Source organism: Sebastes fasciatus, chromosome 2 (genome assembly GCF_043250625.1).
Source record: "Sebastes fasciatus isolate fSebFas1 chromosome 2, fSebFas1.pri, whole genome shotgun sequence".
NCBI lineage: Eukaryota > Metazoa > Chordata > Actinopteri > Perciformes > Sebastidae > Sebastes > Sebastes fasciatus.
In genome coordinates this window covers 18,512,614-18,526,046 of record NC_133796.1, presented here as the reverse complement: position 1 = coordinate 18,526,046, position 13,433 = coordinate 18,512,614, and the positions used below count along the sequence as shown (strand labels likewise).

At 38.6% G+C, this 13,433-nt stretch overlaps 1 protein-coding gene across 2 annotated transcripts in view; it reads left to right on the top strand.

The window, feature by feature from the left end:
• Positions 1 to 2,883: 2,883 nt before the first annotated feature.
• Positions 2,884 to 13,433, top strand: part of smyd3 (SET and MYND domain containing 3) — a 90,837-nt gene continuing 80,287 nt past the window's right edge. The window contains exon 1 of one of the 2 annotated variants that reach the window (XM_074612514.1): positions 2,884 to 3,132. In XM_074612514.1, coding sequence (XP_074468615.1) covers positions 2,972 to 3,132 — 161 coding nt within the window. In that variant the 5' untranslated portion in view covers positions 2,884 to 2,971. Of the gene's footprint in view, positions 3,231 to 13,433 lie in introns of both variants that reach the window. The other variant, XM_074612531.1, reaches the window with a different exon arrangement.

Below are 13,433 nucleotides of genomic sequence, written 5' to 3'. Positions count from 1 at the left end.
CAGAAGGTAATTTAGACTTTTTAAAAAACGTTTTCAGTTTGCAGAGCTTTCAAATGTACAGATGAGTTAAAGTAGGCTGTCGGTAAGTCACACTATGGACGTGATTGTCTTGGTCATAGTTTCAAAATTTAATTGGGATGACATAATTTAGCAGAATAGACTCATGCCTTACAAACAGTAGCCCAGTTGATTTTTCTACCACTTTCAGGGCTTTCAAGTTTGATCTTCAGAGGAAAAATCCCCTCTTATGTACAGTACAGCCAATTTACTCATTCAGAGCAACATGTGGAACATAATGAATAGACTAAACAGTTCAAGGGCTGTTATCGCACACTTCTATATCATTTTTCCTGCAGTACATTTCCATGTATCTCTATTGTAGAACAAGTCTTCTCGGACACAGGATGCATGTTTAATTTAGCTGGAAGATAAACTCACCTCATGAGTCTGAGCTTTAATACATTTAGATTTATACATTTATCAACTGAACTGCAAACCAAGTTGTCTGTTCAGTCTTCTTTTAATGATGCCAGTTACCTATTTAAGACTAATTACAATAGTTTATTCATGGCCATTGTGGATTGCACTTGATATGTGATAATTTTCCTCATGTGAAAATATTTCATCTTCAATAGAATACTGCTCATATTGACTGATGAAAAATAATTAAATGTGATTAAGAATAAAAACTTCCAGAGACAAAATAGAAGATGTATGATTGATTGTATCAGATGAGAGAGGATGTTTGTATTCATGAGTCATGACTGAATACTAAAGTCTAAGAGCATCTAATTTAATAAAAACATTACAGGACATTGTCATGGTACCTTCTTCGGTGGTGGAAGACGTATCCAGATCATTTAAGTAGCAATACCACACTGTGAAATGACTCCAGTACAAGTAAAAGTCCTCAGAACCTTACTTAAGTAAAAGTATGTAAGTAAGTATTATGCTTTTGGATAATTGTTACCTGTGCATTAATGTGTACGTTGTATTATACTGCTGTAGTTTATGGTTGCAATAATTTTAACTACTTTATACTTTTCAATTATTTATTAATAGACAGAAATTCCCCGTAGAAGACAGGAAAGAATATAACTGATAAGTAAAGTTCATGTATGGATTTTTTTTTTAATATGCTTTCTTTATTGAACTCATGCTCAATTAACAAAGGTGCAGATACATAGACAGTTGAACAAAAAGAAAAAAGACAAGACAAAATAATTACATATACATTTCATAATGCCAGAGTTTGTGTTTATGTTATATACATCATATTATAATCATTTAATAATGTATAAGTCTTTATGGCTTTTTTGTTTTTAATAGGGTATGATGGTGCTATACTGTTTAAATTCATTAATAAAGTGTAGGAAAGTGGGCTTGTCTCCTGACCATTTTGTCTTATGAATATGAAATTTTCCAAAAATAATAAATAATTGTATTATATACAGCATGTTATTTCCAATCTTATCTTGACTAAAATATATCATTACATCAAACATATGTATTTCAACATTGATCTTAAGTTTCTTTTCTAGAAAGTTGGTTACATTGATCCAGAACATTCTTGTATATAGTGTATACAGTGAAAGAATAGATGGGAAAATACTCTCTTTTTCAAGTCCACAGAAATCACACTTGTAATCGATATCCAGCTTGAATCTTTCTAACACAAGTTTTACCTGGTAAATGCTATGTAATATCTTGAAAGACGCGTCCTTAAGTTTCTTATTGATACAGTATTTATCATAAATTTCCCAAGCTTTCTCCCACTGAATATCCTCAAATAAGGAGGACCAAAAACATCTAGATGAAGGGACCGAAACATAACTGAGTGTGTTTCTAATATGTTAAAGCTGAAGTAGGCGAGATTGGAGCAAATATGATTAAAAAAAGCTATTTCTATAAAACGGTTTCTATACCGTGACAGTAGTACATGAAACAGGTAACCTGAAAAAAATCATGTGCCTCTGTGTCTTCCGGTGCTCCTAACGGCATCTGCAAGATTTCACATACCGGAGGAAAACAGGCAGTCAGAGCTGATCTGAGATCTGCTGTCTATCTGCCGTCTATGAGAGCCGACTGTCAATCACTCACAAACTCCGACCAAACGGTCAAACTAGGCAGCGCTGATCAAATATGAATCATTATTATGTTACGTTAATGCCTATTTCTCACCTCAAATGTTTTCAGAAACATCTTGTAGTTTACTGTTTAGCTGTAAAATGAAAAAGTTTGTCACGCCTCCGCCATTGTGAAATCTGGTGAAGGAACGCTAAGTACCGGTCACATGACCGTTGCCCAGCCAATAGGAACGCTCTCTCAATAAAATTACCTAGATTTTTTAAAGCCTGAAAACAGAGCCATGAGGAGGTGCAGAAGTCTAGTTATCACTTAGAACACTTGAATTACAATATGCTGAAAGGTTATTATGGATTTTTTTGCCCAGTGATGCCAAAAATATACTGCCTACTGCCACTTTAAGTTCATTTTTTTTCTTCTTTTTTTTATTATTTCAAAATGACAGTATACATAGTAACAGCAGAAAACATTAAAAACATTTAAATACAAAAAAAGCATAGCGAAAACATAAACAAAGAGCTGTGCCAAACATAAAAGGACAACAGAAATGAAACAAAACCAACATAAAATAAAAAAAACAAAACAATAAAAATAAATAAATAAATAGATAATAATAAAAAAAGCCTGAAAACAGAACCATGATGAGGTGCAGGAGTCTAGTTATCTCTCAGAACACTTGAATTACAATATGCTGAAAGGTTATTATGGATTTTTTTCCCCAATGATGCCAAAAATATTCTGCCTACTGCCACTTTAAGTTCCTGCATGATGGCAAATGTGTCACGACGTGTCTGTGACGCCATGACGCAGGGCGTGCGTCTATTACGTTACGGATGTAAACACTGCTCCTGCTCGGTTCACGTGGAGGGAAAAACTAACCGGCTATATGGCTCCGAAGCTGGAGCGGTTCATCAGCCCGGGGAAAGGTAACGGTCTGCGGGCCACAGCCGGGATCCGGAGAGGAGAGCTGGTCTACTCCTCCGAGCCGCTGGAGAGCTGCGTGTCCAACAAACTGTCCAGAGAGGTCTGCCACCACTGCTTCTCACGGTGAGTCCAACAAACTGTCCAGAGAGGTCTGTCACCACTGCTTCTCACGGTGAGTCCAACAAACTGTCCAGAGAGGTCTGTCACCACTGCTTCTCACGGTGAGACAGTCACTCCTCTGACATACTAACGTTGGCATAGGTGGTTTGAAGGCAGTGTGGTGAATCAGGACATATTTCTGGCTCATGTCTGAGTAGATAAAGTCGATAAAAGTGATGTTTTGCTTTCCTTCTTTGACAGTTTGTGTATCATACTCTTTATATACAGTTTGGTTTACGTGTTGGTGACTGTGTGTGTTTGTTTGCGTTCAATTAAGACGTTTATGAAGTTATGGTTCTTCATTTCTAGCTTGCTACATTGGTATACATTGGTATATATTGGTATATATTGGTATACATTGGTATATATACATTGGTAAACATTGGTAAACATTGGTATATATACAGCGGTATATATTGGTATATATTGGTATACATTGGTATATATTGGTATACATTGGTATATATTGGTATACATTGGTATATATTGGTATACATTGGTATATATAGGTTTATATAGGTATACATTGGTATATATTGGTATACATTGGTATATATAGGTATACATTGGTAGATGCAACTAATGTCCTCAACTGGCCACTAGATGGCGCCATTGCTCTTCCATGGTTTAAGAGGTGGCATGAAGGCTTTGACCATTGCCATAGAAATCAAACCTCCAAATCAGTATTCAAATACTTTGTTTAAATATATATATATATATATATATATATATATATATATATATAAGTATGTAATAGTAATGTATAAATCCAAAAATATCCAAAACAGTTTCCTAATTGATTTTCAAGAAAGTTTACAATATCAGAATTAGGGCTTGGGCGGCCTCCTCCTAGTCGATTAGTCGACTAATTGCTTGTTTTGGTCTTCGTCGACTAAGATTAATTTAGTTGATTAGTAATTTTTTATGCTTTTTTCATGCTGAATGATTTATGTCTAAGAAACTTATGCGCACATCTCTGGTAAACACAAGATTTAAAGTGGTGCTTTTGTGTGATTCTTTGTGGAGAAACTCAGTTTTACAGATCTGTTGATTAGTCAACAAAATCGTATGAGTGTTAGTCGACTAAGAATTTCTTTGGTCGAAGACAGTCCTAATCACAATAGTGTTTTAATATAAGATTAAATAGAACAGAACAGAGGGGTTAATCCTTATGGCTCACTCCTTATCAGTATAGACACTCTGTACATCTGTGCTACATTCAGTGTTGCCTTTTTCTGCTGTGATGTGATGATTCGTCGTCCGTTTCATCTCATTTGCTTGTGATATTTGTCCAGCTGGATGCTTAATAGCAGCACTGCTGCTTTCTCTACTGTAGCCAAACCAAACCCACTTCATCAAGCTAAACAGATGCATGTGAATTTAATGAGACTGGTAAGGAGAGTTACTGTGCTGATTTCTGGTGCAGAGACTGCAAGGTGAATGAAGGGTAAATTACTGTGGGGTATATACAGTATGTATATGAGCCTTGGTAGCAAATGGAAGATGATTAATGAGAGCAGTTAATGTAGAGGGGGGAATATAAAGATGTAGCTCATGTCTAGTTTTGATTTCCACATAAAGGTAAAATGTATTAAAGGGCATGATCAGTTCAGCAGTGACTGCTCACTCTTTAATTTCTCCATGTACTTCATTTGAAAGGAGCATCCTTTCACTTCTTACACTGTTATTATGTGCAGTACTCATTTTTCGTATGCCAGTCTGTTTTCAGGTGTTTTCCTGATCTGTACTTTAAGAGACATGATGAGAGAAACAGGGAATTTAAGACGTTAGATGTTTGAGGAGACAGAGTGAAGGTGAGGATACTGAAGGACTTGCAGTAAGAAAGCAGCAAGACAGATGCACTGTAATAAGGAGAGTGAATGTGTGTATATACTTGTACTGTATATGTGACGTGTGCATGCATGTATGTATAGTTATGTGTAATCTCTTTAGACAGATTCTGCATTCACATGTAGAATCAGTAGCAACGAGACAAGATTTTGGTATCGGAAGCGTTCTGGTTTCTGTTTGTAGTCCGAGTAGTATTGTCCAATCACGTTGGAGCAGGCTTTGATCAAATGCAGGTAAATAGTCCGTGTGAGAAGCAAAAGAGGCGGAACGCATTTCCCAAAATGCAATCTGGGATCCCATCAGCTATATATATAATATACAATAATTCAGCTTTTTATTGTTTTAAATTACCTTGTAAACTTGTGAAACAATCTGGTTGTACACGTCGTCTCTCAACTCCAACTCCAGTCTCGCATCTCAACTTCAAGTTGCTAATTGGACTGTAAACAATGAGCAGCGCATGGAAAAGGAAGTCATGGCCTGGATATCCACTGGCTACACCCCCAGAAATATATCCCCTTGCCCCCAGAGGCTTATCTGTCGTCAGACCGATAGCCGATGGGTTCCGAGATTGAGTTATGTGTTTCGTAGTGCTCAAACAGTTTCAATTAATTAGTCATTTATCAAGTAAAGATACTAAACATTTGCTGGTTACAGCTTCTCAAACATGAAGATTCCCTTGTTTTTCTAAATTTCATATCACATATTATATAACTGGGTTTAAGATAAGATATGATTTTGGTCTAAACTGTTTAGTTTTTGACACAGACTCAACAATTTAGCATTTAATCATTTAAATAGAAGTAATGAAAATAATCGATAGTTGCCCTTCTGGACTGCATTTTGTCAGTATAGGATTCAATCGCAGATATGCTTTAGCTTTGTGTATGTTGCCTGAGGATGACTCATAATGTTTATTTATTGCATGTGTATGTGTTTTGTTAGGGGCTAGTGCATATACATTATGATGGAGCGGATTGTGTGCTGCTGGGTAAATAAAAAACAAGCACATATCGACACGCTTCTCTCATTTGGCACACTGCGCAGTATCCAGAGCTGTAAGGTCCTTACGGTCCATTCTAGCTACACTAAGACAGATCCCTTCACTGGGTTTCTATTACATCACTGTCTCTGTACTTATTAAACAGCATCCCCAGTCAGTGCTTAGTTCATGTAGCTCTGAAGAACATCCACTTTATCCGCTGATAATGACGTTATTAATTATTTACCAAAGATGCTTCACCCTCAGCTGCTGTGTGGACAGCAGTAGAAGACTGTTGATATGCGGCGCGAGCTGCTGTGTGTTTCCTCTCTCAATGACGCAAATGTAAGCTTAGTCATTTTGTCTGGCTAAAGGATAGCTAACAAAATGCCCTGCAGGGGTGTAAATGTGGAGAATTGCTGCTACTTGAAGTAACAGCAGGGCAGTATTGTTTATTCAGTGTAATTTGAATTTATTCCTCCAGCTGCTCCCTTCACAGACTGCCAGTCATTTACAACTAGAGTGTGAGGCAAGATGAATATGTTTCAATCAGCGGACGTGTACTTGGGTTTGCATGTGTAATTTTGATGACATTAATATACCTGTGTGTCAAATCTTGAATATTAATTATATGAAGGCAAAAATCATTCACATACTCCCAATATTGACTATTCTGTTTAGACTGAAGTTCCCACTATTACTATAATACCCTTTGTTATGGTGATATGGTTTATAAAAATAGCTCCCACATTATGGAGATGCCCATTGTTTGAACTGACGTTATCATTGTTTCAAGTCATTTTCAGCCACGCTAGCACCTTGACTCATGACCGGCAATGCCAGTCTACCTCACACACACTGTTTTAGGACTGCCGGGTACAAGCCTTAACATTATGACTTGACATTTTTCCAATATTTCAAAAATCATATTCACCCTCTCACACAGGAAGATAGAGTTATAACAACAGAAATCGATAATAAATTTAAGTGTTTGTGCCTCCACTGAATTCCATTATTTTTGCTATGTGCTTGGGGTAAATAGAGAGGTGTGTGTGTGTGGGATAAGACGGAGGCTATGTTGTGCAGATCATGTTTTTTTAAGATATTGAATAAGTGTCATGGCTACATCTGCTTGCCTTGTGGCCGACACTCATCAGCCTCAGCGTCAGAATGTCTTTTGCACATTCTTTTATTGATTTGATATCAGTGAGAGATCTGTGAGTTGTGTTGGTGTCACAAAAACAGTTGTAGAACATTGGACTTGTACACACACACGCACACACACACACACACACACACACACACACACACACACACACACACACACACACACACACACACAGATGCAGCCCAATGCAGAGATTGGTCTCAGAGATGTGAAGTGTGTTTTCCTGTTTCCACTAAAACACAATTAGTCTCACAGCATGACTGAGTGTCGAAGAATGTGTGCGGATCTCTGAGTGTGCATTTATTTGTGTGCCGTGTCTCATTGAAGAACAACAGAGAGATGTACTGTATGTTTGAATGCACATGTGTGTGTGTTTGTGTGTGTGTGTGCAGGAAATGAGCAGGTGGGGGGGCATCAAAGCTGAAGTTAATTACAGGCCTTTAAGGCTGTATGTAAGTAATGACTGATAAACGCTGAGGGAGTACATACTCTCACACACACACACACATCTCAGCATGATTCAAATCGCCAGAGGTCAACTAACAAACAAACAACTATTAGAGGTTCTCAGACTCGGAGAGCGAGGAGGGGGTGAGGAGAGATAATAGACGAACAAAGACAGGAAAAAAAGGGAAATGTTTTTTATAGTCAGAGTAGAGTTCCTTACCATTTCAAAAGGCACAGATACAAAGTAAAGCCGTATTTGACATGCTTCTGCATTTACATCATCACTAGGGATGGCTCGATACCACTTTTTAACATACAGAGAGGGAAGAAAAACAGATCTCTATTTAAGTAAAAGAAGTAATACTACAGTGTAGTGTGTAGTTTCCTTTCACTCACATGAACACACTTTTCAGATACAGTTAATGCCATGTAGTGCGTGCACTGTTTACCCCTCCGTCATCTACTGCAGCTGACTGTCTGTCTGTCTGTCTGTCTGTCTGTCTGTCTTTCTTTCTCTCTCTAAAGTGTGTTGGGATGCACACATGCCAGGTGTGTTTCATGATGTTGTAAATGTTTTTGTGGTCACTGAGGCGTCAGCTCATGATGTTCTTATGCAAACATAGCGAGGTGACTTCAAGGTTTGAGCATCATTTATGGCTGAAACATGTTGTAAACTGCACATCAAAACAGCTGTAGTGAAAAAGAAAAACGTGCACGTCCACTTTCAGAACCGTTAATCAGATGAAGATGGTGGAAGGACTGACTGCCTCTAGGGCTGCAACTAACGATTATTTTCATTGTCGATTAATCAATTAGTTGATTGGTCTATAAAATGTCAGAAAATTATGAAAAATGTCGATCAGTGTTTCCCAAAGCCCAAGATGACATCCTCAAATGTCTTGCTTTGTTCACAACTCAAAGATATTGAGTTTACTGTCATAGAGGAGTAAAGAAACCAGAAAATATTCACATTTAAGAAGCTGGAATCAGAGAATTTTGACTCGTTTTTACTTAAGAAATTACTCAAACCGATTAATCAAATATCAAAATAGTTGGCGATTCATTTAATAGTTGAAAGCTAATCGATTAATCGTTGCAGCTCTGCCCGCCTCCATCATTTTCTATTAGTTCCTGGTTATACAACCCAGTGAAGGAGACAGAGTAAAATGCGGTCTCGTTTTCCATCATCACGCAGTAACGCTGAGCCTCGTAAGGCAAAACTGAAGTCTAAGCAAGTTGTTTTTTACTATTCAGATGAAAGCCATTTACTATTTGCAATTTGCAAACTGTTTCAGCTGGAAATGTCTGCATACAACCTGAGAGACTGATTCCCAGTCGCAGTGACAGTTAAATATGTGCATTGAAACTGTGAGTGGAAAAAGAAAAAGTTCCAAGGAGAAAGATGGAGGTAGAAGAGAGACGACACACTCTCTGTTGGACAGATAACACATCAAACACACACACACACACACACACGCTTTGATGGGTTTTTCTCTGGTTTTGACAGACCAAAGAAGAACTTAGATGTGTTACTCTCGGCTGTCAGGTTGTGTATTAGGCTGGGGGAGCAGGGCGACATTATCTCTGTCAGATGAAGTCTTTATATTTGACACCAATCTCTCACTCGCTGTCTCTTTGGACCACACACAAACACACACACACACACACACACAAACGCGAACACACACACACACACACACACACACACACACACACACACACTGCAGAACAGTGCAAACAACAAAAACAAAACATCAAGAACTTTTGTCTTATTTATAGCAAGAAAACTTTTGATTGAAAGTTGGATTAACTAATTCCCAAAGGGTCTTCATTATTTCAAAGAACATGGGAAATATTGACAGGCGGTTGACTCGAGAGTTTTGTTCTAATTTCAGCTGGATGTAAATGCCTGTTAGAGGGAAGCTGAACTTGTACAAAAACAACAAAAAGTACAAAACAAGTCAACAAACAGATAAATGCATGGAGACGAGATTATGTCATTTCCTCCAGGGTGAACCCAAATCTGATCCAAGTGTGTTATGTTGAATAAGCAGTGATGTATTAAAATGGTCCAGACAGAACGTGTAGAAAGGTTTTGGCTCATGTTATTCATGTGCTTTTGACATGTGGATTGTAGGTGCAGCCAGTGTTCATTCGATTTAACAGACGTCAGCTGTAGCTAGCTGCCAACACACACACTGACCATGTGAATACTCAACATTATTTATCATTGATGTTTTTTCCTCAATACACCATACGCCACTCGTCTACATGAGTCCCATCATGTTTAAAGGGGGCATATCATGCTCATTTTCAGGTTCATACTTGTATTTCTGGTTTCTACTTGAACATGTTTACATGCTTTAATCTTCAATATATATATACATTTATTTTCTCATACTGTCTATCTGAATATACCTGTATTCATCGTCTGTCTGAAATGCTCTGTTTTAGCGCCTGTCTCTTTAAGCCCCCCCTCCTTGATTCGCTTGTGAGAAAAATATGCCGCTCCTTTGCAAGGGTAGTTCATATATTCTGACCCTGCATGTGACGTAGGAAGGGGAACCAAATCTGAATGACTTGTTGAATCACATTTTTTTTTATAAACAAACTGACTAGGTTGTCTTATTTCACAGTTTGTGGGTTAGTAGCAGTGGGCGACCTCCGGGTCTGAGAAGTGAAGCCAATGTGGAAGTGCCTTAAACCTGCATTCTGTCTAATAGCCAGCAGGGGGCGACTCCTCTGATTGAAAAAATGACCCTACTTCTCATTTGATTTATTACCTCAGTAAATATTGTAAACATGAGTTTATGGTCTCAGTTGCTAGTTTCATGTCTTCTTCAATAGAGCATGATGTTCATTTAGTAAATTATGGTCCCATTTAGAGTCAAATAGACCATAAAAGAGGGGATGCTTTAGGGCGTGGCTACCTTGTGATTGACAGGTCGCTACCACAGTTTTGTCCGGTCTGGGAGTTGTCCGTGTTTTCATCTTACAACTTTAACCCTTTCACAGTTTGTTTTCAGTTCATGAAAGTTAATTGTAATGTTTTGGTCGTCTAAAAACGTCTTATTCAGCATTTGGTTGTACTTAGCTCCACCCTCTCGTGTCACTTCTGGTTGCAAAGAACCAAGATGGCGACGGCCGAAAACCAAAATGCCGACCTCTGGCTTCAAAACGGCAGTCCACAACCCAATGGGAGACGTCATGATGACTACGTCCATTTCTTATATACAGTACAGTCTGATTAGGCACTCCAGATACCCAAATGTATGTACACAAGCACCCAAAAAAGTTAGTTTTTCATGATATGTCCCCTTTAACCTGTAAAACTCATGTTTTAATGCCTTTGTTCATCATGTGTTGTGTGTAAGGCTATAAGCTGGACAGCACTAGAGGAGGTTGTACCAGCATCTGGTCCAAAAACAGTTTAGCCAAATTTGCTAGCAAAAGTAAAGATTGATGTTATCCTGCATTGGTCTGTGTACAATGATGTAGCTAAACAAAATGTGCAGTGATTCGACTGACGAAATGCGAGTCGACTCGGGGGTTTCCTGTCTGACGATTCAAATCATCAACGTTTATCATTAACGAGAGCCTTAATGTTTATAAAGCCGATTCATAAAACACCGGGATTATCTCATATCCTTTTCTTAATTTGAAACATTTTCCATTTACATCAACTCATCATCGCCTCAATTTTCTCCGCTTAGCGCGCCTCTTCGTGCCCACTCTCATCTTTTCATTGATTTTGTATCTAAAATTCGCTTCACGTTTTGTCTTAACGCACCTTTAGAGAGCTCGTCACTGCTTTCACACACACACACACACACACACACACACACACACACACACACACACACACACACACACACACACACATATATTCTTTACATATTTTTTCACACTCACACACTGCATTGTGTTTAGATACAGTTCTTTTCTGCAGTTCATTCTCTGTCTCTTTATCTTCTGGCACAAACTGTATGCGTCTTCGTCAAACGTCCAGCCCGTCTCTCTTGCTCATGCACACTTTTTCACACGTTTTATCTCTTGCTTATGCATACTCCCTCTTCTCCCCCTTTTCTCTCTCACACACACACACACACACACACACACACACACACACACACACACACACACACTAACTGATAAGAGATGCAGTGGTATATGAAGCATACAGATTACTACTTTGGATGCAGTTAGACGAGCCGAGAGAAAGAGGAGCTGGAGCATATGAGAGTAGAGAAGTAGTTCATAAGGCGAGTCAGCACTCCTCCTTTCCCTTGTTCCCTCCTCTCGATTTATCCTCCCATCTGCTACTTCTGACATCCTCCTCCCCTCTTTCCACACTTTTTCTTCCCATCTGCTTTCCTTCTCTTCTCATTTTCCCTGTTTTAACTCACCCTTCTCTTCCACCATCTCATCCCTCATCGTTCAGATAAATTTTTTTGTCCCACCTGCCTCCGCTCTCTCTCCTTGCCTCATTCCTGATGTAGATTATTTTGCTTGCATCTAATCCTCTCTCTCCTCCTCCTCCTCCTCCTCCCCTCTGTTCTTCATCTCCCTCTAGATTTCCCAGCCTCCTGCAGTTGGATACCCAGGTGTCTCAGAACATCTTGGTGTTGGCAAAACACACACACACACACACACACACACACACACACACACACACACACACACACACACACACACACACACACACACACACACACAGCTGTATTATTTGCAAGCCAAGTGATTTGCTGTAAACTGGGAACACGCCTCCTCATGTATGTAAATGTTTGGTATTCATCAAGCAAAACACCTGCGCGTATCGTTTTTAATTGTACTTATGAGGACCACATGTTTTTATAGATTTTTTTATGTCGGCCCTCATGAGAATGAACGTTTAATTTTTCTGGGGTGGTTTGGCTTAGTGCAACAAAATTAATGAAAATCTATGTTTTCCAGGAAGTGGAGAACCTTCAGTGTTGATCTGTGTGTGTTTGTTCCCAGTAGAAATTTGAATAAAATGAAAAGGGCCCCTGTGGATTCACATTATTCCACTGATCTTAGACAAAGACGGTGCATCTGATACTTGTAAATGCTCATGTCTCAAACCTAAGGCAAAAAGCTAAAAACAAAAACATAATTTAAGCCCTCTGTGGACAGGATTAGTTTGGAAAAGATATGAATCGCTGTTGTCTATGATCCATCTGGAGGAGGTTTTTCCCTTCAGTTAAATATTGATAAGACAGAAAATGTAATTATTGGTTGTGATGGCAATCCTGAAGTTCTTTGACATTCACTTGGCTCCTGTAGAGCTGAAGAATGGCCGCCCACTTTGTGAACAGCTCCGGTTCCGGCCGTTAATTTCCCATTAATTTACTTCCTTTTATAAAGAGTTTGAAGCATGGAACCAAGCCAACCAGCCTAGAGATGAATTGTGACCATAAAACATTTGATTCGGAGCAAAAGATACATTGTGAAATGGAAAAAAGGCAAACGTACAAGACTGTGTACATAATTATTTTAAGAGTGAAGGAACTACTCATCCCATAAACCATTGTGAATGGCAACTCGCTGCCTCTACAAAACTCCTGAAAAACGCTTAAACTAACCGTCATCAATCTAAAATGAAGACAGATTCAAAAACTGCGTGCCTTATTTCTCGCCTCAAATGTTTTCAGAAACATATTTCGGTGAACAATTTTCACAATATCAGAGAATGTTTCCAAACGAGCCGGCATGTTGGTAAGTCTACCTTGGATGGTTACGACATTATTATATCCCCTATTCAGAATATGATTTGGATTTTCACTTCTGGAACCTCAC